Source organism: Agrilus planipennis, unplaced genomic scaffold (genome assembly GCF_000699045.2).
Source record: "Agrilus planipennis isolate EAB-ADULT unplaced genomic scaffold, Apla_2.0 scaffold304, whole genome shotgun sequence".
Lineage (NCBI taxonomy): Eukaryota > Metazoa > Arthropoda > Insecta > Coleoptera > Buprestidae > Agrilus > Agrilus planipennis.
Genome location: NW_020439041.1, coordinates 178,515 through 204,680, shown reverse-complemented (window position 1 = coordinate 204,680; position 26,166 = coordinate 178,515). Strand labels below are relative to the sequence as shown.

Below are 26,166 nucleotides of genomic sequence, written 5' to 3'. Positions count from 1 at the left end.
AAAAGGCAATCGAAACTTGCATTTATAATATATTCGGTAATTAGGCGGCAGGAATTTCAATCTTTTTTAGATGAATATTTCATCACAAATATCAAATTAAGAGTGACATTTGGGGCACTGGGAACTTGAAACCTCTAGTCGCAGAATAAACCTTTTTAGGTGGTAACATAATGTGGCCTTGGTGACCCCATACAATTAGTTGCAATGATCAACAAATCTTATAAAGACGTCTCCTTGGCACGCCAATTAATAGCTGCAAATGAACTAATTGAAATATCGTAATTCAAATTAATGATGTCTTATTACGATAAGATAATAATTGCAGCGTTTCTAATATTCAGATTTATTCCAATAAGTCAAATAAATTTATTTTTCGTTTGAAAACCCGGCTTTCCCTTCGTTAATTTATCGAAATATTAACATCTCCTTATTTGAGAATAAATGAATATGATAATTCCTTGCAACCGTCGCACAATTTTTCACGAAACTGCTCATTTTAATAGTGAACATCTACAAGAGCTCTCACTTCGTCGCTCGAATAGGAATGCGACTTGAATATAATCAGACCGTTTTTTTATCCCTGTGCTATCTGTTAATTGTTCGTTTTCATGCAAGGACTTTAAATAAGCAGATGACATGTATTGCAGATGTTTTTATTATGCGATGCACTCAGGCTTGCACTTTTTTTTAACTTCCTAGCGAGTAGAATAAGAATTAGGAACTTTGTATTATGCGAATTAATCGAACTTCAGTCACGCATCTTCGCGGTTCACGTGGCACTCGGTACGGTAATAATTCACAGTAGTTCGTGTTACTTTTTCAACTAGCCTCTTGGTTGCATTATAATTACCACGGATAATTAACATTGTTAAGCTTAATCGCGCCGATTTAAACTAGCCTCACCATATGATAAATGCCGATGTTACACATTGATGTAAGAGGTCTGTTCAAAAAGTATCAAGAACATTGTGTTTTTTCAATAATCAATTATTTATTCATGAATATCCATTTTGTCTTCTTCAAACTAATCCCCACTAGATATTATACACTTGTGCTACGTTTTTTTCAATCTTCGAAGCACTTCAATGATCTAATTCAGCTCGTTCTTTGATGCCGTCTTTATCTCCTTAATCCTAGCGTAGCGTTGTCCTTTCATGGGTCTCTTCAGCTTCTCGAACAAGAAAGAGTCACAGGGGGCTAAATTCTTCGCGTTAATTGCGCATAACTTGCAGATAATATTCATTATTGACCGTTCTACCCTGTGGCATGATGCCCCACGCCTGTGCAATCGAAGAAAACTGTAATCAAAACCTTCACATTCGATCTAACTTGGTGCGCTTTTTTCGGTCTTGGCGGTCGTGGCTGCTTCCATTGGGATGATTGAGCTTTGGTTTCCACGTCATAACCATAAGCCCATGATTCGTCACCAGTTATGACCCTCTGGAGCAAATTTGGACAGAATCCAAGACAGAGCTTCTTAGCAATGTTAATGCGATACAATAAACGATAAATTTCTTCAAAGTATTTCGTATATATTAGGTATTACCCATAACTTTTCACCGTGTATGCAACAACGCGAAATAGAAAACTCACAAGTTTTTTTTTATGTAAAAATTTCATAATGGGAGCAACAAAAGCAGAAAAAGAGAAAATAATTATTACACTATACATTAAATTATTTTCTCTTTTCGGCGCTTTTCGAGCCGGTTTAATTACTTTCTTAATTGCTCAAATATTTTATGTTTCTTTGTTTTGGTAATTTTACAACGTTCACATGTTTTAATTTAATAAGCCATTATGAAATTCGTGTATCCCATGTACCTGTTCGGAAAATTTACAAGCTTTAGCATTCGTGTGACTTAATAAAAAATGCTCTTATTCAAAAAATTATTTTCGCAAACATAAATTCGTCTATTTTTAATTGGTGAATAAATTCAGACAAAAGGATTTGTAAAAAGGAAGTACATAGGACATGAATTAATCATAATTGATGATTAAAGTCATGATAATCGTATTGTATTACGTTATGCAATGTTTCAAGCAAGAAAGAACCCTTCTGGTAATACTTTACATTTGATTGGAGGAACAAGTAGGGAACATATCTACACTACGTGACCTTTTTCTTTTACAATCTTTTACCCCCCGCTCCCCCCTCGATGACTATCCGTAGTAAATGCCGAAATCCTTCCGATTCTAGTTTTCACGTAGTAATTCATAAATATGGTTTTGAATCGTTTTTTGCAAGTAGAAAGTTTTGAATAGTTACAGTTCGAAAAGGGCGAGGTTTCCCTAGATGATATTGACTCATCATCATCATCATAAGGTTGTCAGTCCTAAAACTGGTTGGGCACGTACCTCTTTCCTATCCTGAGCTAATCTTCGCATTTCCCTAAAACTAGAACGTCCCATATCCTTAACTACTTGCAAACAGTAACCTAGGTCTACCTCTATTCCTCTTAACTACTGTTTCTGCCTGTAATATGTCTCTGACCAGACCTTCATGCCTGAGAAGGTGTCCTACCAACCTGTCTCGCTTATTTCTTATTGACTTCCATAGAGTCCTCTGTTCTTCTAAGCATACTAATCATTTGTCCCTGTATATCTATCCTTACAGTTGTACTGTCTTTAATGATATTGACCATGTAACGAAAATCTAAGCTCCCCCTGTGACCAAGCGTGGTATTTTTAAAGACCCCCCCCCGAAAGAGTCATGTAGGAAAAATTAAAATACAAATCGAAATATTTTTGTTTGAATTTTGGAACGAAATCACAACATTCTCTCCCGAGAATTTTACTTCCAGGGGGGAAAGGATGCTGGACATTCTTCCCTTGTTGCGTTGTATACTGTATTTTATTCTTTGATGCAGTTTCCATAGAAATTTCTGTAAAAACTGCTGTATTTCTTCAGTATCTTATTTTACTCTCTTAGAACGTACCGTTCTTATAATTTATAAACATGTTTCTTTTGACTTCGACATCAAAGAGATAACTACATCATATGCATATTTTTCGCCTAATAAGTAATAGCATTTCCTTTCCCGGCCTCCTACGCGATGAACGTATTGATAACGTTCTGAAAAGGTGTAACTCATAGTCACCTGTATATGTTCTTTCTAACGAACAAACAAGTAGGGTACTTAAAGAAATAGTTACTCGTATTATTATATAATGTTGTCGATGTCGGGCAATCAATAACGAATACGGCTTTGTTCGGAAAATAATAGCTAACAGAGTGCCTGTGTTTAATATCTGCTTACGATTACATATTTAAATCGTGAACGCAAAATGCCTTTCTACAATATCAAATCACATTTGCTCTTGTTCTTGTTCATTTGTTAAATGTTGTTATATAATAATATCTATAATTCTTCCTATTGAAAGTGGTTATTTATTCATATAGAAATTCATTTTCTTGATGCTTCGAAACTGACTCGCAACCTATTTTAACGATGACTAGCACTATAATTAATCTAATAGGAAACTGATGATAAGATCTATTGATAGAGAAACAATAGTATTCACTACTAGTACAATTTAAGGGAATAAAAATACCTAGCCAACCTGCCCTGACTCATTAACTATAACCTAATCTCCAAGAGGCGAAATCAGTAATCATAAATTGTGAGGTTAAAAAGAAATAATTCTTCATTAGTTATTAGACTAATTGTAAATAAGACTCTCCTGATTTAATATCAGGTTCAGCTCGACAACCTTCAAACTTCTGCTTGCAGGTCACACCAGCGACAGTATACTTAGAAATATTCTAAACAGTAGGGTAACTTCCTGGACATGTCCACCGAGCGGCATGTTCTAGAGGTTTAGATCATTACTTAGCATTAGGGAGAACGCCGGTTCGATTCCGGGTCCGTCTGCCTTGGTCCAAGTTTTTCTGTGGTATCCTTGGATCACTTAGGCAAATGCTGGGGCAGTAATTTTCCACAGATAATCTTTCATTCTCTTCTGTCTTCATTTCGTCCATCTCATCTTTCTCATCCGCTGAAGAGGGCCTTCCGTTCCACTCTCCGGCATAGTCCGGAGGGAGTGTCCGCCCAGCAGCAGTAGTTGCTGGTGGGAAAGAAACACCCAAGTTTTTTTTGGACACGTCCTTTCATCCACGTTTTGTCGATGCATCACCACTTTATCTGCGAGTTCTTCGCTTTGCAGGACTATCTTGTACAAAGTATCATCGTGAAGCTACGGTACAAATATATTTTGTATCTAGACAAGTCAGTAAAGTTTCTTAATCGACTTTAGTTCAGCGCACGCAAAACTGCTTTATGACCGCCTGCAAAACCTCCGGCATTTTTAGTCAGATCAATTATATTATTTAATATAGCGAAGATTCACGCAAAACAGAACAAAGCAAAGGGAATACTAATGTTTGCAGGTACAGGTACCTCCATGTCTACATATATGTATGCGTACAGAAATGTATAGAGGTGTACATGAAGGTACTTATGTGGTTTGCAAATAACGAGCCAAATTACTGTCTTCATTATGTTCGGATGGCAGGCCGTGAACGATACGGTTTCGGCAGCCTTGCTTCTTCTCCGCCTCCCTCGCATTCACAACACACAAAACGGTCCCGTTAATTAGGTCATTTCAAAACTCCGTTTGAAATTAGGAACAGTGTGTCGAAACATCGTTATTTCGCTTGAAATTGTCTTTTGTTCGCCGTGTATCACTTTGATGCTAGTAAACGATTTGTGCAATCCAACAGACGGACGAGAGACAGTGCGAATATGTGCCCGAAGCTTTGAACATTCCTCCGCGAACACTTTCCCCTGAAGGCAAAACGTTGTTATTATTTATTAGCACATTCATGTGGACACACCACGGCGTTTATTAGAGTACGACCAACGCTTCGATGGTGTGTGAAGGAAGTGGTATTGTACAGTTACGACAACACATCAAAATTAAGTTAATTAATAACATAAACGAACTTAAATGCTGGAACCAAATAATACTCCAGGCTAAAACTAAAATAAGTCTTCACAAAATCGTTTTTTGCTAGCCGGCCAGTATTGAGTAGTAAATCAAATGAATTCTTTGGGCCTCCGGTGTAGGGTTTTTTTGTTTGAAAGAGGGGAAATCTTCGAAAGCCACCCAGCCGTTCGTACGACTGGGTAGTGTCAGATTACCGAGGAGGAAGGTGTCCTCGAACCTGTCGACCAAAACCGCTTTACCTCAGGCCTTTAAAGGACCAATTAAGGTCCTCTTTAGCCGATTGTGGTTATTAATGTTATGAGATTGTGTCAAGGAGCTCAGGAGTGGTTGCCAATAATTTGGCAGGGAGGTGTAATATCCTATATGCTATTGGACACAGCCGTGCTTGCACTGCTCCTCGCTACATCTTCGTTTGCTACCATAGAACTGCGGCTTTAGATGATTAAATTAAATTTATTTATTTGAGTTAATTAGTGTGCAGAACGCTCGCTTCTTTCAGCAGGAGGCGCCACCATCAGCTTCTATCAAAATACATCGATTTAAATAATTCTATATGAAATCGTCTTTTGCTAGTCGTCCAGTATTGAATAATATATCAAATGAATTCTCTAGGTCTCTAGTAGAGTGCGTTGCAGTATTCTGTATATTATTAAACAAATGCAGTTTTGTGCTCTAGTTCCTGGTTCCTGACTAAATCCTCATTTGCTAGCACAAAACTTGGACTTTAGACGGTTCAATGAACTGCACTTTTGTACTACTGCTAATTAGTAGGCAGAATAGCCGCTTCATTTTATCGGGAGGCGCCACCAGTTTCTATCAAAATAAATCGATTTAATTGTTCTTTAGCTATGTACCCTGTACAGTTGTAACGTATCTAGGGACTGTTTTAAGTTAATTAGAAATAGTAGGTTTGGCTTTATCCTTGATTAATTGGGCAATCTTCAAAAGAACGCCCCGTATGAAACGTAACTAAATAAAATAATCCACCCGAATTTTCCGAATTTGATAATTAAGAAGCGGCAATAAGAAAAATAAAGATACCATTTCAGCGTAACGTGTATCATTAGTATTATTACGTATCGCTTCGGTGGTGGTGTCGCAAACGTGGAACTGCTCGACTTGTTCTTCTAACGACCGAAAAGGCGGAAAGGAAACGCGGTTTCGCAAATGCACCACGAAGATAATTACGTTACAGTTGCATTCGTCCGATTGAAATCGGTAACGTTGTCGACTATAACATGCCGACGGGACAGGGCTAAATGGCAAAGCGTACATACATACATACGTGAATGTGTGTAAGTATCTATGAATGTGTAGGTGGTATGCATACACGAAATCGAAAAGAATGGAGCGACAGTGTGAGGCAATTTGGCATTGCACTGACTGGTGTCGTAATGACGCGCAGTCATTTCGTTCCTTTCCGGAAATCGGGTCCCGCTTTGCGGGCACATACCGCAAACGTCGATTGTGAAAAGACTGCATTTGTCCCCGCTGGCATAGCGAAAACATCGGAGATATTTAGATGTTTGTATATAGTTACACACTAGTGGCTAGCAAAGAACCGAACATGCGAACATCAAAGGGTGGCACCATCTTTTGAAAAATACTTTGTCGTATTGGAAAATATTCAATATTAATGTGAAAATTCATTTAATTTTTATCCACTAAAAATTACTTTAAATTCATCATCATGAGGTCGTCAGTCCTAAGACTGGTTGGACACGCACTTCCACTCTTTCCTATCCTGAGCTAATCTTCGCATTTCCCCAAAACTAGAACAACACACATCCTTAACTATAGGGTTGTTCGGAAAGTCATTTCGTTTTTTTTTGTGGAAATGAAAGACAGTCTTCGTATAATAAACAAATACTTTATTAAATTATATATTGACCGTTCTGGTCCAACACCTTTTGCCATCCCTCTGGTAGTAGCATAATTCCACGCTCATAAAATTTTTGGTCTTTGCTGGCAAAAAACTGATCGAGGAGGTTTTTGACCTCCTCATTTGAGGTGAAGGTTTTACCGTCTAAAAAATTTTGGAGTGACCGGAACAAATAATAATCCGATGGTGCCAGGTCTGGAGAATATGGTGGGTGTAGCATTGTATCCCATTCAAGCTGTAAAAGCTTTTGGCGAGTGACCAAACTTGTGTGAGGTCTCGCGTTGTCTTGGTGAAACACTACACCTTTCCTGTTGATTAGTTCTGACCTTTTCTGTTGAAGTGCATCATTCAGTTTGTCCAGCTGATGACAGTAGACTTCCGAATTAATCGTTGTGTTATCCGGTAAAAGCTCAAAAAAAACGATTCCTTTAAAATCCCACCAAACAGACAGCATCACCTTTTTTTGGTGAATATCGGCTTTGGAAATGGTTTGAGCCGGTTCATCTTTTTTGCTCCATGACCTCTTGCGTTTGACGTTGTTGTATACAACCCATTTTTCGTCCCCAGTGATGATGCGCTTCAAAAACGGATCATTTTCGTGACGTTTGAGAAGCGAATCGCAGACGTCAATGCGGCGACACAGATTTCTCTCTGTGAGAACATGGGGAACCCATACATCGAGCTTCGAGGATAATCCCAGGCCTTTCAAGTGGTCATAAACTGTTGAATTTGATAAATTTAACCTCAATCCGATCTCACGTGTTGTTATTCGCCGGTTCACATCAACTAATGCCTTTATCGCGTCTTTATCAGCTTCAACCGGCCTTCCCGAACGTGGTGCATCTTCGACATCAAAATTGCCGGATCGAAATTTAGCGAACCAGTTCTGGCACTGGCGTACTGTCAACACACCTTCTCCATACACATCAGTCAATTTCTTTCTGGCTTGAACAGCATTTTTACCCTTTCTGTAGTAAAACAGTAAGATATGTCGAAAATGCTGCTTATCGCTCTCCATATTTAAAAGGGCACCAACCAAAAACTACTGCGTAGAATTAATTGGAATTTTTCACACACAAGCCTTACTATATGAGCTCTCAAAGCATATAAAAATTATACGGCTTAAATGTGAAGTTGGGTGTAAGTGCAAAAGAATACAATTAAATCCTCTGTCGGGAAAAAACGAAATGATTTTCTGAACAACCCAATATTTGCGAACAGTAACCTAATCTAGGTCTACCTCTACCCCTCCTAACTCCCGCTTCTGCCTTTAATATGTCTCTGAGTAGACCTTCATGACTGAGAAAGTGTCCTATTTCGCCTATTCCTGATTGACTTCTATAGAGTCTTCTGTTCTTATATTCTTTCTAATATCTCTTCATTTCTAACCTTCTCTATTCACGGTATCCTCATCATTCGCCTGCAACACCACATTTCGAACGCCTCTAACGTTTTCTTTTCCGCCGCGCCCCCTGTCCATGTTTCGCACCCGTACAGCGCCGCGCTTCAAACATACTCCTTTAACAACCTTTTTCGAGTTTCTAAATTAACCGTTCGCGTGCATAGAAGTGACATCTTTTTATTGAAGGCGACTCGACCCTGCGCTATCGTCTGCTTCATATCCCTTCTATTTCTTTCGTCCTGACTTATCTGACTTCCTAGATACCTAAAATCGTTTACTTCTTCTAATTTTTCGTCTACTATCTTTATATTCGCTCTTTCCCTACTTTCTCTTCTCTTGCATACCAGTATTTGAGTTTTACTTTATTTATTTTCATACAGTACTGTTTTGTTAGCATCTCTTCCATTTTACTCAAATTTATCTCTTGGTCCTCCTTGCTAGATGCTAATACTGCGATATCTTCTACAAATCTAAGCATACTAATCTTTTGCGTCTGTATTAAATTAACTAGGACAGCAGCAACAACTGTCGCATTCTTGCCGGGAATTCAACCCGGGACATTTGCCTTCACGCCTCAATAGTTTGAACACTAAGCTATTTATAAGGTCCATTTTTATCCCCCGCGCCCCCGTAGAAAAATATTGTGATCTTTCCAGATATCTAAACTACTCTCTTCCATATCAGTTTAATTAATCATTTTATCTGTCGTTGTAGCTATCGCATTTCTTTTTATTGCATACCTAGTTGCAGTACGTAAATAAACAAATTCACTGCAGTGGAAATAATAAGGAAAATTTTATTATACGATAGCAGACGTCGGCTGCATTTTCCTGTCAAGTCATGCGTAACAATATAATTGAAGTTTAATTAAGAATTTATTTGTGCGGACCAGTGATAATGGTTATTACACGTACATAAATACAAAAAAGAGGAAATTCTTGTTGTTCCAGGGTCTTTAACCATGTGGCATCGAGGAAAATAAATCATTCTTTACGATATGTAGAAAGTTCCATTATTTACATAATTTGTGAAAATTTCTACGCATGCTTGCAATTTATGAACTCAGTGGTTAGTCGTTACATTATTTTTATAATGTTAACAACTCTAGAAGGTAAATGTAATTATAAATTATGATACTAACTCGTTTTATTGTTGTTGTCTAGATGAAGACATTATAATAAATGTAGAGTTTTAATAATTTTCTTGTTACCAAGATAACTAGATAATTTATTTTCACTTGCAACTTATTCGCACGCTTCTGAATCCTTAAAACCACACAAATGAATTGTTAGTTAGAGACATATTAGAAGCGGAAACAGGAGTAAAGAGGTGTAGAGGAAGATTACTGTTAGTCAAACACTTATACTTATATACCTAATTAAGTTCCAGAAGTAATTTTTTATTTTTATTAAATATATTATTATTGGTCTTCACGTTAGTCACCCTATAACTTTATAAACCGTTACCGTCTTTCCCATCCCTAGAAACCTTTTGACTTTATTGAGTCTTAGCTGCCTTGAGGTGAGATTTCGTTTTTCTTTTTCTTTCTGTCTTAAAGCTTCTTTACACAGTGCTTTTCATGAGTTTAATTTTCAAAATGGATAATAGACTTAGCAATTTGTCCTTTTGTTTATCCACCATGAAGTTTCAAGCTAAACAGTCACTGACTTCGTCAACTATTCAATATTTTCTAACTACAAATTGGTTGCTAAATTTTGGCGATTACTCTTTGTTAATTGACCCCGTGTGATCTCACCAATTAAGATCATAAACTAACCATATTCATACCTTTCAAACATTTGTAACACTTATTAGATATATGTACCTATATATGGAGTGCTAATACTAATCTTTAAGCACGGTCAAAACAGATCATTCAATATTATCATGCATTCATAAGAATCGATTTCAAAATAGCGTCATTTTGGATCAATTCCCATAGCCATTGAACATTTACTGGCGTCGACAGAATCGTTACAAATCTGACGATTAATAATTGACATACGCAATTAGGAAATTTTAAGTGTTTCTAAATGTATCACGTAATTTAACATGACAACTTATGGTATAGGTTTCCAGTTTTGAATTTCGTAATTTGAATAAGTATACATACTTGCATATTATGAGAAAGGAATTTGATGCTTTTTTTGGACATAATTTAATTATCCATACGTATAATACATCGCCACCCTTATATGTGTATCCAAATCTTAATTAACTATAGTAGCAGGAAATAGCAATAAACAACTGTCGTCTATCGCTTTGCGTTATTGTTAGATAACAATAGTTATTGCATTTTGTGTAATTTATGTAGGACGGTGTGCATTGAAAGGTTATGTAATCGAATTATTTGTTTCCTGTTGTGTATACCTACTTATTAAGAAAATAGCACCTACATATTGCAAATAAAAAATAACATATAATACTACAGAAACAATACTGTTGGTTAATATGTAAAAGTATTGTTAAATGTAGGCAACAAAGTGATACATTTCCGCTTTCTGCCGATGCAATCTTCACGATTGTTTATTCATTTATCTGAATTGATACATTTAAACATTGCTAATTGCTTTGTAGATTAATATCTAAACTGTAAACGCAGGTGTTATATTTTATTATGAGTTAGCAGATAACATCATGATATTAATAAAAATAAAAATTTAGTCAAGTTAGAGTTCCGTACTGTATATGGAATATTTACAGTTAAACTAAGAAATTTTAATCGTTTGTGATCAAATTTCAGTCTTTATTTTAATGGGATGTTTTCAAATATTTTTGAAATGACTTTTAACTTCGTAATTAATGTAAATTCAACAAAGAGGTACGCTATATAGTTATTTATCGTACAACCGGTCATTTATATCACCGTTAAGACTTCTATTTCGACTATTTACACATATCGGCTGTATTGCATCGATTCTGCATGGTCGGAAGCTGGACACTCTTATTTAAGTCACGGAACATTTTGGATTATTTCCGGAAACTTCTCGTAAGTTCCTCTTGTTGCATGCATCAATGGCGCCTCCGGTATCGATCGCCTGCGGTATATGCTCGCCACAGTAGTAATACAGAGGCGTAAGTAGAAAGCAGTTTTTTAGGCAGTTTTGGGGATACGAGAGTTTTTGTGAACCCCCTGCTTCTCAAAATCCTGTCAACTGTGTTAATTAATTATTGTTTTAGCACAGGATAATTGTAAAAGGTTATTTTTCTAACGCTGAAAATATTTATCAAATAATACCTCAAAGTGAACGTAGAGCCTACGTATATGTTTGTGTGTGTCGAAGTAATAACCGAATTTGCACAGTTTAATTCAAACAAAGGATTAATTAATCAATTTGATGTATGTATCCTTGTTTGGAAAGCGCTTTCGGTTCCCCAGCTTTATTATTCGCTGATCCCAACCAAGTTGAGTGATCAACACGAACCTTCGAGTATCTAATCGCAAGTAGTACTCGCAACAGCTTCGGGTGGCGCATTGATTTGTGTTTATTAGTGAGGCAACCTTACGTTAGTGGTCAGTTTTACTCTTAGAAAGGGAACGGATTAGCGTGACGTAATCGTGTTATGGTTCATTAATCGAATTTGTCCACATCCTTGCTTGTTGCTCGATAGTAATTTTCCTTACGTTAGTTCTACACCAGTGGATACCCATGTACTTTAATAAGAGGTGCAATAGTCGGAGTTGTATTACGTACGAAAACTACACAATTCGATTCTCTACACGTAAAATTTTAAGTTTTATTGTACCTGTGTTCGCCGATGATACAATTGTAGTACGTAACTCATGCGGCTAGATGACATTATAATAGATACAAGTACTCGACAGTTATAATAAGAAACATCGTAGGTATTAACAGTAAAATTCTAGGGATTCTCATCAGTATATGGTGATGTAATAATAACTAATAAGTTAGAAATCGCGATTTCAGATTCGTTAGTTCTTATTGGTACCTACCTTTCTGTTAACTTGCCTACCATTATTTCAGATACTGTTTTAATGTCTCAAGTGGTTTCATTTCAGAAATATGCGTAGGCATGTGCGCAAATGTAATAAATGTTGGTAAAAGTGACCGTGCTATGTAGTTAGGTATAACGATAAGTAGTTGATCTGGAAAATTAAAAATCGTTTACGGAAATTGGCACGTTGTAGGGCCACACGGCGAAATGCAAAACAGTACAGAGACGTCGACTTAATTTCCGTCGTCAGCCAAGTGGAACGATGTGGTCTCGTTGTTGTGTCATTGAGTCGCTTCCCGGAGTAAAACAGGCCTTGTAATTTGTTCTTAAAGCTATAACGTCTTATCAGCGGCGTCCCAAGAATTCGAAATTTTAAATTTTAAGCTCTTAATTACTTTTCCCTGTTGTCTAGATAATTATCATCATAGGGTGGTCAAGACTGGTTGGATACATGGGAATATTTGCGTCTATATAAATAAGTTACTGACACAATAGTCATTGTTTACATTCTCCGTCGATGTATCTGCTTAGTTGTTATCGCAATTTCTCTGTACGTTTCTCTTACGTTGGGAAAGAGCGAGTACACTGATAGGAAACGAAAAATTAGAAGAACTGGCCGATTTTAGGTATCTAGGAAGTCAGATAAGTCAGGACGGAAGGAGCAATAGGGATATAAAGCAGAGGATATCTCAGGGTCGAGTCGCCTTCAATAACAAGAAGTCACTTCTATGCGCGCGAACGGTTAATTTAGAAATTCGAAGAAGGTTGTTAAAGGTGTATGTTTGGAGCATGGCATAGTCAGTGGGGTAAAAGTTAGAAGCGTTCGAAATGTGGTGTTATAGACGAATGATGAGGATACCGTGGATATAGAAGGTTAGAAATGAAGGGGTATTAGGAGAAATAAGAGAACAGAGGACTCTATGGAAGTCAGTAAGGAATAGGCGAGATAGGTTGGTAGAACACCTCAAGCATGAAGATCTAGTCAGAGGTATATTAGATGTAGAAACGGTAGTTAGGAGAGGTAGAGGTAGACGTAGATCAGATTACTGTTCACAAATAGTTAAGGATATGGATTATTCTGGTTTTAGGGAAGTACGAAGTTTAGCTCAGGATAAGAAGGAGTAGAGGTGCGTGTCCAACCAGTCTTAGGACTGACGACTTTATGACGATGATGATCTCATGTCTTATAACAGTTAGGAATCCATGACAAATGAACGTTACATTATAATAGACATGTGATACACATTACGTTGGCAATTAAAAATGTTGTTAATAACATTTTGTTCAAAATTTTACCAGTTGTATTAATTAATGAATCCATAGAGGTGTAAACTAAGTCCGACATTGCAAACTGCAGTACAATAAAAATATGAAATTCTATTAAATTTAATGTCGCAGTTATTATTGTGTAGCGTAATATTTGCCCTATGTATTCATATCTAGACAGTATTGCACAATAATAATAATAATTTTACCCCCGTGTTTGATAAGCCATTTGCCATACGGTAATAATCTGGAAATGTAACCTCTCATAAAATTGATTCCAGAGCGCAATGAAATTACATACCTAGGAAGTATTATATGGCGTCGGTTGGTTTATACTTTATACGGTCGGCCGTTTGAAATATGAATGCGGTTCCTTTATTACGAACTGTTATAATGGCCACTGTTGAAAACGGTCTACACATAAAAAAAAAGAATTTCGCCATGTCATAAATTAGCTCTCTGCATAAATGAAAACTGTTATACGCATTAAGAAACCGCATAGACGAAGGCTAATGTAATTACACCCTCTAATGGCTTATGTCATTATCTTGCGTTCTTCTTAATTAAGCAACCGGTGTTAATAAGTATAATATGCGAACATAAAAAATAAAGCGCTGCAGTCTCCATTCTTTTTTTATTGATATTCACCTAATTGTAGGTATAATTTAAACGCGGCGCCAAGGCGGTAAATTCTCTTTATTAGTCCTGTTTATATAAAAGATATCTCACAAGACGTAATATTTGAATAATATTATCTTTAGAAGGTATTTTTTATGCATTTATTTTCCTAGTTTTCTCAGTTTTCACTGGTTAACTTTGAGCAAGTGAAGACGGACTAATGCTAAAGAACTTCACTCACATCTTTCGGGATATGATATGGAAACCAATTTTCTGTTCTTAAATTTTATAGAGCTAACAATACTTCTTGCCCTGAAATATGATCGTTGATTATTAAAAACTCCGGTTCTAATTTAACTTGCTGTGTTTTTGACGTGACAACGTCTTATAATTCGATGGAGCCGGCTGTACGCACGAAAAAACATGACTCATGCGGCGTTACCTCGCTCTGAGGCGTTGCATTTAAGGCTTGAAGTGCAAGCGAGAGCGCGGAACGAGCGACAAAGAGGCACAATCGGCCTCCGCGTCTGGCAGCGTTCGACATCTGTCTCTCTCCTACTTGAGTGAGCGCGTGGACAGCTGCTATACAATAATACATTTCCATTTACCTCCTCTATGTCCATACAAAATATCTATCAAACAAATAAAATTAAAATTTTCTTTTGAAAAATGAAACCATTCCATCAGTATTTTCTTATGACGTTGTCATGTTCAACTATCGTCAGTAAACCGATTTTACAGACAACCGATTTTTTTTTAAAAGGGGGATTTGTCAGTACTATTAAGAAATCTTCGTACTATTCCGCATGTACCAAGGATTACTAATTTTTGTAGACTTATATACATAAGATTATGCAGTTTCAACTCGGCTAGGCTAGCGTGTAATGTTTTAGGTACAATTGATGATATTATTATTGAAACAATTCGAACTGTTTTCTGATTACACATTTCTTTTATTTCAACAGCCAGAGGAATATGTTTTTGAATTTTCTCAAGATGTTTTTGTTTAAGACTAATAAGTGGTTTTCTAAATACATTTTGTGGTTTGTATTTATAGTACGGTTCTATCTGATGTATGAGTTTAAACTTTTTGGCTAACAGGGAGTGTATCTGTTTAGCAACATTATTATGCCTGCCGGTGTATTGTCGGCTGGTTAAAAATGAGCAACCCCCGGTGGGTGATCAATTGTTTCGCGAGATGTTTTGCATGCTCGGCATGTGTCCGACGAAATTGTGGGATTTTTAATAATATATTTTCATAGTATTTTGTCTTGAATCGTTATCATGAATCCCTCAGTTTCTGAGAATATGTTCATTTAGGTATAGTGGTGTACCAGAGGTTGAAATGGCACAGATTGAATTATGTAATGGACTATCAGCATTTCTTGCACCAAAATACGATTCGAAATTGATAACCTCGAATTTTTAAGCGAAATTATTACCATCATAGAAAATTTCCCCTGCGGAACTGAACTCTTTAAATTCGAGATCGATTTAACTAATCGTAAGTTGTTATTTCCACAACAGTCGCCTTATTATCCAATATTAATCGATGCCTTTCAGCAATCCTTTTAGAGCAAATAAAATCCGCCTACGTCTCTAATATCTTTAACGATCTCAGTCAGTTATCTTATTATTTCATTATTGTATGATTAGATATATATATATATAGGTATATACCATGTACATGTGGTAACTGTGCCTGTGGCTTTTCAGTCCGCAATCTCTTATTGGGGGGTTTGCACGGACAATTAGAGCCAAGGACTGTAAAACGCGGCGATTGCTTTGCATTTAAACGTAATGCGAAGCGGTAACGCGTGTCCGAGAGTGAGTTGAACCGCTCGAAAACACTTGCATAACTAATTCCCAAATTGATTGAATTTGGCACGGTTTCGACTGAATTCAAGTAGTGGATTCTCGGTGTACCGTCTATCAAGCAAAGCCGGACGATTACACGGTTCGTTTGGTGCACACTACTCTCCTTTATTGATGACCAGGGTCGCACTAAAATCACGCCCGGGTTCAGCATAAAACGATTATCCCGGTGAAGATAAAAAATTACAATGATATCCATTATTGTTCTCTTCTTGGGTTCTTATTTATTCAATGATTGATTTTGATTGAACAACCAACGGGATAATTAAGTCTTTTGCATATATCTAAATAAAAACCAAATACGATGAATGGGATAATCAAGAAGTTAAGGGGTTAGAGCACATATTCTGCATTGAAAGAAAGAAAAATTAAACGAAGAATGTTCTAGAATGTTCGAGGACCATCGTGTGAGTGATGGAGTTGACTACTGATACCATATTAAGGCATTTACATTAAAATAAATGAGAATTCGCCTAAAGGTGTGTTCTTGAATTTTCCTATAATAATCTTTATATATAATATCCTCTAGAAGAATCGTGAACGTTCTGGAATGTTCGATATTTCTCAGTGTAGTGTACGTTTGTGTTTGCGAACCAACCGTCAAACACTTGTTTAGAATATGCAAGAATTGCAGAGATTTTTATTTAATATTTGTAGCATCATCTTCAGCTGGAATGTTCTTGAATGTCCAGCGAGAATGTTCTAAGATGTTAACTGGACTTGAATAATCTAGAACGTTCTAGAATGTTCGAGGATAAATGTATAAGTGATAGGGTTGCCTTGTGGCACAACATTAATAATTCATTTAAATAAATATTCTTGAATGTTCCTAAAATAATCTATANCTTCAGTCCCTGAAGAAGGTAACTTTGTTACCGAAAAGTGCTTCGGACAACTACAGTGTCGTGTTTTGGCGTTGGGGTTTTGAGCTATTCTGTTTGTTCAGCGATTTCTGAGGTTAAGGATGTGGGATGTTGTAGTTTTAGGGAAATGCGAAGATTAGCTCAGGATAGGACAAAGTGTAGGTGCATGTAGAACCAATCTTAGGACTGACGACCTTATGATGATGATGAAAAGTTAGGTATCTACTTGCATTTTGAAAGTTCATTTAAATAGTTGTGAGATCTCCTCTTTTTGCACCAAATGAATATTGCTTTGTTTATACATTTTTTTCGCCATGAGAATGGGAAATATAAAGAACTAAAGAATAAAAAGAAATTTATCTGAAAACGTCGACTGTTTGAATAAGTTTTAAGATATTCATTCTATAATTATTTCATTTTAATATACCGTTTAACGCTTTGTTTAAAGATTGACATTAATAAGTAATAATTGAATGTCCAGCGAGAATGTTCTAAGATGTTAACTGGACTTGAATAATCTAGAACGTTCTAGAATGTTCGAGGATAAATGTATAAGTGATAGGGTTGCCTTGTGGCACAACATTAATAATTCATTTAAATAAATATTCTTGAATGTTCCTAAAATAATCTATATATGTAATTTCCTCTGGATGAATCGTGAACGTTTTGGAATGTTCGGGATTTGTTGAGTCTTGCGTCCATTTGTGTTTGTGAATCGACCACTGAACACCCGTTTAGAATATGCAAGAATTGCAAAGATTATTGTTTAATATTTGTAGCATCATCCTCAACTGGAATGTCCTTGAATGTCCAGCGAGAATGTTCTAAAATGTCAACTGGACGAGAATAATCAAGAATGATCTAGAATGTTCGAGAACTATTGTATGAGTGATGGGGTTGTTTTCTGGCAATACATTAATAATCCACTCAAAAGAATATACCTAAATGTTCCTAAAGTGGTCCCTTTCTAGAATATTCTCCGAAAGAATCGTAAACGTTATGGAATGTTCGGGATTTCTTGAGTCTTGCGTCCATTTATGTTTGTGAATCGACCACTGAACACCCGTTTAGAATATGCAAGATTTGCAAAGATTGTCGTATAATATTTGTAGCATCAACTTCAGCTGGAATGTTCTTGAATATCTAGGGAAAATGTTCTAAGATGTCAACTGGTCCTGAATAATCAAGAACGTTCTAGAATGTTCGAGAATCATTGTATCAGTGATAAGGTTGCCTTCTGGCACTACATTAGTAATCCACTTAAAATAATATTCTTGAATGTTCCCAAAGTGGTCCTTATCTAGAATATTCTTCGGAATAATCGTGAATATTCTGGAATGTTCGAAATTACTTCAGCGATTGTGTTCGCGAATCAACCACCAGTTTAAAATAAAAGGGAATTTAAACCTAGCGAATACGACTGTAGCAAATTAATAAAGGAGATAGCCAATTACCTCATAACTATCTGCAAATATCACCAGAAGGCGCTACGATGCCGGTAGCTTACAATTAAAGCTCTGTTAAATAAAATTATTCGTAAACTTGCAACTACATTTATTCTTCGTCGAATAAAGTTAATAAAATAAATATGCGGAACTCGATAACAATAACAACGACTCTATAACCTACTATTATACAAACTACAAAAAACAATCGTTAACCGAGGTATAAACATAGGACTCCTTATAATGATATTCTGTAATGACGAAACGGATCATTGCAGAATTACAGCCATTTTGATTTTCATTTTCATTATCCTTTCGAGTAGGTCACGTGGGCGACCCATCCTTGCTTTTTATCCGAACTGTATTTTACGTGACGCCATAAGTGGTCAGGCTGGAGCAGTTTGTACTCGCCCTTCAGTTTGTGACCTTCCCTTTCTTCCTTCTTTGACTTGATGTCTTTTGTTTTCTTGTCGTGGACCTGATACTGGTATTTAAATTTCGGATGCGCCTACAAAAAAGGACACAAAATAATTTTTCACTTTTAGCAATATTAATCATCTGCTTATTCATTATGTCAAGGGCTGCAAGGGTTAAAGTTTACCTATAGTAGAAGAGGAATTGTTGATTCATTCAAAATTCGCTTTTCTTCATGTAACTAGTGAATGAACTTGGAAACTTTTATTTTTTTGTAGGGTTAGATTCAATGCATTACTGAATTCTTTTGAATTAACTTTTCCACTATAGATAACCTCAAATTAATAAGGAAAAGTTGTTACTGTTGTCATTCCCCCGCCGGGAATCGAACCCGAGTACTGGTGCATAAAAAACCACAACAACAATTATTTCTCATTAATTTGAGGTTATCTGCAGTGGGTAAAGTTAATTCAAAGAATTAATTCACTAATGTATTACGGGGAAAATGATAAAAAGGTTTTGTTTTTAATTTAAACAGCGATTTCTGAAATATGAAGATTGGAAAAAAAAATTCTTAACAATGACAACGGTCCTATTCCTGGATCTCCGCTATTTAGTTTAGTTTAATTACGTTTATGATGATGATGTTAAGGTCCATTGAACATCTACCTTGTTGGCATCGGGTCATGTTCACTGAATCTTAACAACTATCAGTATAAATTAGGATTAGTTCTTATTTAGGTTTAGTTTACTTCAGTCCCTGAAGAAGGTAACTTTGTTACCGAAAAGTGCTTCGGACAACTACAGTGTCGTGTTTTGGCGTTGGGGTTTTGAGCTATTCTGTTTGTTCAGCGATTTCTGAGGTTAAGGATGTGGGATGTTGTAGTTTTAGGGAAATGCGAAGATTAGCTCAGGATAGGACAAAGTGTAGGTGCATGTAGAACCAATCTTAGGACTGACGACCTTATGATGATGATGAAAAGTTAGGTATCTACTTGCATTTTGAAAGTTCATTTAAATAGTTGTGAGATCTCCTCTTTTTGCACCAAATGAATATTGCTTTGTTTATACATTTTTTTCGCCATGAGAATGGGAAATATAAAGAACTAAAGAATAAAAAGAAATTTATCTGAAAACGTCGACTGTTTGAATAAGTTTTAAGATATTCATTCTATAATTATTTCATTTTAATATACCGTTTAACGCTTTGTTTAAAGATTGACATTAATAAGTAATAATAGTTTTGTGCATGCTGGGAATAATCTAATAGTGCACCAACGTACTTTCACTCGGAAACCTAAGTAAAAGCAGTTGAAACAAGTGCAGTAATTACTACAAGTACCTTACACCGATTTAATTACGTACAGTAAAATTTACATACCCATTGCTTTACGCAATAACAGTTAGAAAGGATTGTATCTATTCAATATCAAATTTAGTAATTAAATACACACACGGTAAACGTAAAACTCGTTTGTTTTTTGTTTATTTGTTTTTGCTTTGTTATCCGAATTCTGTGGGCCTTTGATCTTTTGTTCGACATTTTCCGCTTCTTAACTTGTAATCACATAAATTAAACGTTCAATTTCCGGGCTTTTCCGATCGACTGCGTTCCTGTCTAGAAATTTTCTCATTTCAGAGTTGTTTCAGTCTCTAATGCTCTGTGGTAAAAGAGAAGAACTGTGGCATGCAATTTAGTCGATTGTACTTGTTTTAAATGCCCGAAATTAAAAAAGACTCTTTCAGTTACAAGTTTAAATGCGTTTAGTTCAGTTATTCGTATAAAGAAAATGACAACAACGGATTCACTGATTTCAAAATTAATTACATTAAATTGAAATTGAAATTAACACTTAAACAGCATTCAAAAATATTAATGCGTTATACATAGAGTGCACTTTTGATATTACGATTAAGAAATTACACCTGGGTCAAATTAGGAAGGCAGGGTTCATATTAAAGTAACCGTTTTAAAGAGAACTGTAGGAATTAAATCTTGAAATATATGACAATCCACTCCGTTCAAGATATCCTTTATCAATAGGGTTAATAAACTAGCAAACTAGGATATTGGTTTTAAAAAACTGTCAAAATTTTGTTTGTTTAATTGTATCGGTGACTATTAAAACCAAATTTAAAATATATTCAATCACAAATAAAATATTTCCTATACAAATATTGTTACCCCTTTCATCCCTTGAGAGGTTGAATTTTTCATATAGCCGAAATTGGAGTCTGATTAATTAGACCAATGAGCATTCAGTCCAAGTTTTAAGTGAATCTAACCATAAATAAAAATGGTACAAACTTTTCTAAACCGTTTCACCATTTCACTTAGGGGTTGAATTTTGAAATATTCTTCCTTATTCTTGTCTTCATCATAAAGGAACCCTCTATATAAAATTTTAGCTGTCTAGGTCTATGAATTTATGCAGTGTGTAGATTACATCCGTCCTCTCAATTTTATTCCAAATAATTTTTGTTTTGAAATCAAGGGTAAGTGTTAATTTTTATTTACATACCATCCGGGGCTTTGTTCGCATTGATTCCTAAATACATGTCAATTATTATTGTTTTTCTGGATAAAAGGTAGCCCTGTGTAGTTTTATTGACCCCTGCCAATGTATCTACAAAATTTCATGATAGGTTTACCCGGGTTGATATTCTAAATACATGTCAAAGATCATTGACGATCACACGAAACTAATATTTCTATTCCTCTGGAACAGTATTGTTTTTTCTTGATAAAAGTTACCCCTAGGGGTTCTTTTATTTACCCCTGCCAATGTATCTACAAAATTTCATGATAGGTTTTACCTGCGGCTTTACTCGCGTTGATGTTCTAAATACGTATCAAGGATCATCAATGACCACATAAACCTAATTTTTCTCTCTCTCGGGAACATCATTTTTCTTGTAGATAAAAGGTATCCTAGCCCGTTTCTACACTCCTGACAATGTGTGTACAAACTTTCGTGATGATCGTTTGGGTAGTTAAGACTTGAAATCGTAATAAACAAACGAACGAACAGACAATCTCACATTCAGTACAACTACACTTACCTTAATGATGATTTTTTTCTCGTGCTTGAGATCGACCGGTGTGCTGGAACCTCCTAGGCCAACAGCTCCTAACGACGTAGACTTCTTCTTTTTATGATCCTCTTTCTTCTTCAGTTGTTCCAATTGTGGCTCAGACGTTCCTTGTCTGTTGACATTGAGTTGTTCCATTTGAGGTTCTTCGGCTTCTTGTAATGGAGCGTTTTGTTGTTCGAATTGGGGTTCCTCTCTGAACGCGTCGAATTCGTCTATGTCATCAAACTGCTGCTGCTGTTGCTGCTGTTGTTGTTGTTGTTGCTCGTCTTCTTCTTGTTGAGGTTGATCCAACTCTGCTTGTTGTTGTTGTTGCTGTTGCTGTTGTTGTTGGGGAAAAGCTTCAGCATCGTCTTGCTCGAATTCTGTCAGTTGTCCCAGTTGGGGTTCGATAGGATCATCTTGGAACGGATCGTACGGTAACAGACCAAGGTCCTGTGGGGCGACTGTTACCGCCACCGCAAGGACGACACACAAAAACTAAACAATGGAAAATATATTAATTTGTATAAGTATTTCAATTTTGGGAAATGGGTGAAAATTCAAAGAAAAGTATATTATTGAATGTTTTACATCTGGATTAGTTGTATTTTTTTTCTGATTTGACTTCAAGTTGTTTTAAAATGATTCTGACAATATATTAGCACAATCTTCGCCAGAAAATTGAAAACTACTTACAAGAAAGGACTTCATAGACACAGTTATCCTTACATACACGTGTGATCAACTGGTCGCTGCAGTGTCTCCGTTGTAATTTATATAATTCTAATTTTTTCGAAAGTGTCTAGAAACGCGTTTTAATTTTAATTCCATTATTACGTCTAAAATGCATTTGTATATGCATGATGATATAACCAGAACCAGTATTTCTAATCATTCGTATCGGTGCCTTATTAAATTATATTAAGTCAGGACATGTTGCAGTTGGTGCCACCAATTAAACAATTACTGACACAAAGTGGTTTGCTTCAAACATAAGGCAATAACAATTACTATGGTTTGTGCATACCAAACTCGGTGCGTTTCAATCTTAAAAATTATTGAAACTCGACCTAAATATTACCCATACATGCTATGTGTAAATTATGAATAAATAAATCGAGTAATAATAGGAATAATTTTCATTTCAACTTTTTAATCCACAAAAGTTACTATTTCTTGATGATATTTAATTGGATTATATTGTAATGGTCAGAATTTTAATATGAATTAATATGATGAGTATCCTTCGGGGTTCAGGATTATTTGAATATAAATGGTGAGTTTTCAATTCTAAGAGCATTATTACTTACCATTAATGAGCAAAGTGAGACGAAGACCAAGAGTGTCCCAGTCTTGGTATTAAGTTTGATCTTGCTCTTCTATTCTTGGTTTTGCTTTCTAAATTTAACAAAAATCTCCACCGGAACTGTGATCAGAATGAAAAATTCTTGATTTCTATCAGAAATAGTTAAAAATTATGTAACTTACAAACAAAAAAAGTTTTACTGAAATCGGTACAGTGAAAATAAAAATTCAGTATTAATCAAATAAAATAATTCGAAGTGGTGTGTATTCTGTCGAAACTGCCAGACGCGGATAGCAATTTCGATCTTTTTGGAAGTATCTTTCAGCAAGTAGATATCCATATATTTAAATGGACCTTGTTGGAGCATACGTAATCTTAAAATGTAGCATCGTACTACAGATGGCGTTTACCGCGCTATTTGTGGTATTTTCCAGTATTAATCAGTTTTAAAATAATGACTAAGAAACTGAATGTTGTTTTTTATCTTGTTTTAGAGCGCCTTAGATAACTACACGTTTCTCCCGTTCAGCTTCCTGTTGGCCATCTTCTGGATTTTTACTTACAAGAAGGTCCCCGAAACGAAAAACAAGACCTTCGAAGAGATACTTGTCATTTTCAGGCATGGAAATTGTAGGTGAGTCTAAAAATTTTCTTTACTGGATACGTAAACTGTTTGTTGGTGGTTTTTAAAAATTTATGAAAACTGACGCAAAACTGATCCACAATTTTGGTTCCTTATAAAATGTTTTAAAAAACTTAAACATTACTCCAACTATTTGATACTGAACGTTTGCCGTTAACGAAAACTATTTGTTAGTTGCTCAGCGGTACTATAGAAAGATGAATTTTATAGATAAAATTCATTGCTAGCATTGAGTTCTGTTTTAGACAGAGAACGTTTCAACATTCCATCGTATTGTATAATATTTTATATATTTATCGAACATTATTAAACCACATCTTTGCACCCTGTATAATTCTTTTTACCAGCATAAATTATTCTTGTAACATTAGATACTTATTAACTTATTCTTAATGAATTAAATCAGGTCGAGTGTTGCAATTCATACAAATTAACATAATATTCATGTAGAGAGATATATTTGTTATTTAAATCACTCTTCAACAAAAACCACATATTAGAAACAATTTAAGTGGCCCTTTCACTAGAATTCGAACTTAAGTTTACTTATTATGAATATTTAAATAATTATCAACTATAATTATAATTTTATGCGTTTATTGTTCTGCCGACATTGTAAAATTATCGGCTGAAAATTGTACTTATTTCTCAAAAAAAAAACAAAAACAAGAAGATCCTGCATTTGTAATGCACATGTATGTACATTTATCATACATATGTGCTTTATTATAGGTCAAGCTTTCGGGATAGTCGCCTTTATGGGTGAGTTTCTTTATGCATGTTGCTGTTTTCAGTTGTAGAGTTAAATTTAACGGACTTTGTTAAAATTTCCACATTTTTAAGCAAAAATCTTGTCGTCATCAACATCAAATTATAGAAGTCGTTTACAGTTTAAAATAACTGTAGACCAACTTTCTCGCTTAAAGTATCGCTAGTGTGTAGTACTTGAAGTAAATGTGACACTGCATGCCTTAATCACTTTAAAATTTTTCTTAAGCCAAAGTTAAGAATAGTACTGAAACATCTGTCAATCTTAAATAGAAAATTTTATTAGATGCACCTTTTATATAGTAGATATTTAAACAACAGATGAAAAAGAACTGTTTAAAATTAGATATACTATAATAAATACCATTCATATATATTTTTTCAAAATCACAAACACTTAGAAAAACCTAAATTATGACGATTTTCACGAAAACTTCGTCAGCCAATGTTTGGCAAAACAAAATGTTACAATTAGTAGAGTTTTTGTCAAAATTTTATAATGGAACCAATTTCTAAAAACACTTTATTCATCATTTTGTTATATTTCTCTGAAGAAGCATCAATACATTTGGCACAATATTTGAAAGCATTCAATTTTCAATTTCAAATTTGTTGAGTTTATTTTGAATACAGTGTAAGTTCTTGATTTTAAAATCTAACTTGCGTAAGTGCAAGAAGATGCTGTTTTATTTATTGAAAGCTTTTGCGAAACCAATTGGACTTAATTTTGATATGCTGTCGTTATCGTAATCTATGAAATTCCGATGAGATTTCGCTTACGGAGTTGTTAATATCTTGGGAAAATCCACATTTAGCTACCTACTAGGTTTTGTATAGAATCAACTTTTTTTTGGCACATCCTCAAATGAAATTCGTGGTAGTTCAAGATGAGAATGCGTTTTCTTTTGAGCGATCAAATTTTTAACAGAGGGCGCTATGAATCAATTAGAAATAGGTGAGATAGGTTGGTAGGACACCTTCTTAGACCTGAAGGGTTACTTACTAAAAGCATAAAAAGGAGAAAATGGTGGAAGAGGAAGATATAGATTTCTAAAATATAGTAAGGGATATATAGGATGCTCTAGTTTTTGTGAAATGCGATGATTGATTTAGGATTGGAATGGGTGGAAATGAGTGTTCAATCAGTCATCAGATTGATGGACCTACCATACGACTAATCACATTGGTCTTGTATAATAGATTCTAGATCTAGGAAGCTTTACCAATTCTTCTCGAAGGTATTTTACTTTTAATAATTTGTCAGTTGTACCAAACCCACGGCACACAAATGCGACCCAGATTTATTTCTCTCACGATTAGACGCATCCAATCTCTTGGTTGTCAAAAACAAAAAAATACCATCGCAACTTCTTAAGTTATTGCTTTCGAATCTAACGTGAAACGTTGTTATGATAAGGGTTTTGGCCTGTTTCGGTTAAAAATCTTGATGCAGCAGACGTAAACTGTGAGCCCGTCGAGACGACATAAAATAGAACTTTGTTCATACGAGGGTGGATTGATAAGTTTCCGGCCTAACCAAGAGATGACGCCACTAGGCCTACCTTGAGGTGACATTCTATAGTACCATCCTTGGATAGCTTGTAGCTATAGTTTCAGCCCGATCTCCTTGCTAGTGTAGGTTTGACAGCACGCTGAACAAGACGCCTCTGTGGTTTTCGTAAAAATGGAAAAGCAGGAAAATCGT

General features: G+C 35.5%; 2 protein-coding genes across 11 annotated transcripts in view; one reads left to right on the top strand and one right to left on the bottom strand.

Annotated features, from left to right (window-relative positions):
- LOC108742100 (glucose transporter type 1) overlaps nt 1-26,166 on the top strand; it is a 140,855-nt gene that overhangs the window by 74,257 nt on the left and 40,432 nt on the right. For 9 of the 10 annotated variants that reach the window (XR_001938614.1, XR_001938615.1, XM_018477131.2 and 6 more), the window contains 2 exons: nt 23,545-23,684; nt 24,426-24,455. Coding sequence is in view for 8 of the 10 variants with exons in the window: in XM_018477131.2 (XP_018332633.1) it covers nt 23,545-23,684; nt 24,426-24,455 (170 nt within the window). In the remaining 2 variants the exon portion in view is untranslated. The remainder of the gene's footprint in view (nt 1-23,544; nt 23,685-24,425; nt 24,456-26,166) is intronic. The other variant, XM_018477129.1, reaches the window with a different exon arrangement.
- LOC108742101 (adenylate cyclase, terminal-differentiation specific-like) lies at nt 18,462-22,458 on the bottom strand. The gene is made up of 3 exons (XM_018477135.1): nt 22,441-22,458; nt 21,733-22,242; nt 18,462-18,763 (listed from the first exon to the last, which is right to left on the bottom strand). Exons 1-3 carry the CDS (start codon nt 22,453-22,455, stop codon nt 18,563-18,565), a joined length of 726 nt encoding a protein of 241 aa, XP_018332637.1. The 5' UTR covers nt 22,456-22,458; the 3' UTR covers nt 18,462-18,562.

Coding starts and splice junctions, on each gene's coding strand:
- LOC108742101 (XM_018477135.1), bottom strand. Junction 18,764..21,732: donor AGAAAAAAATCATCATTAAG/GTAAGTGTAGTT, acceptor CCTTTTTTGTAG/GCGCATCCGAAATTTAAATA.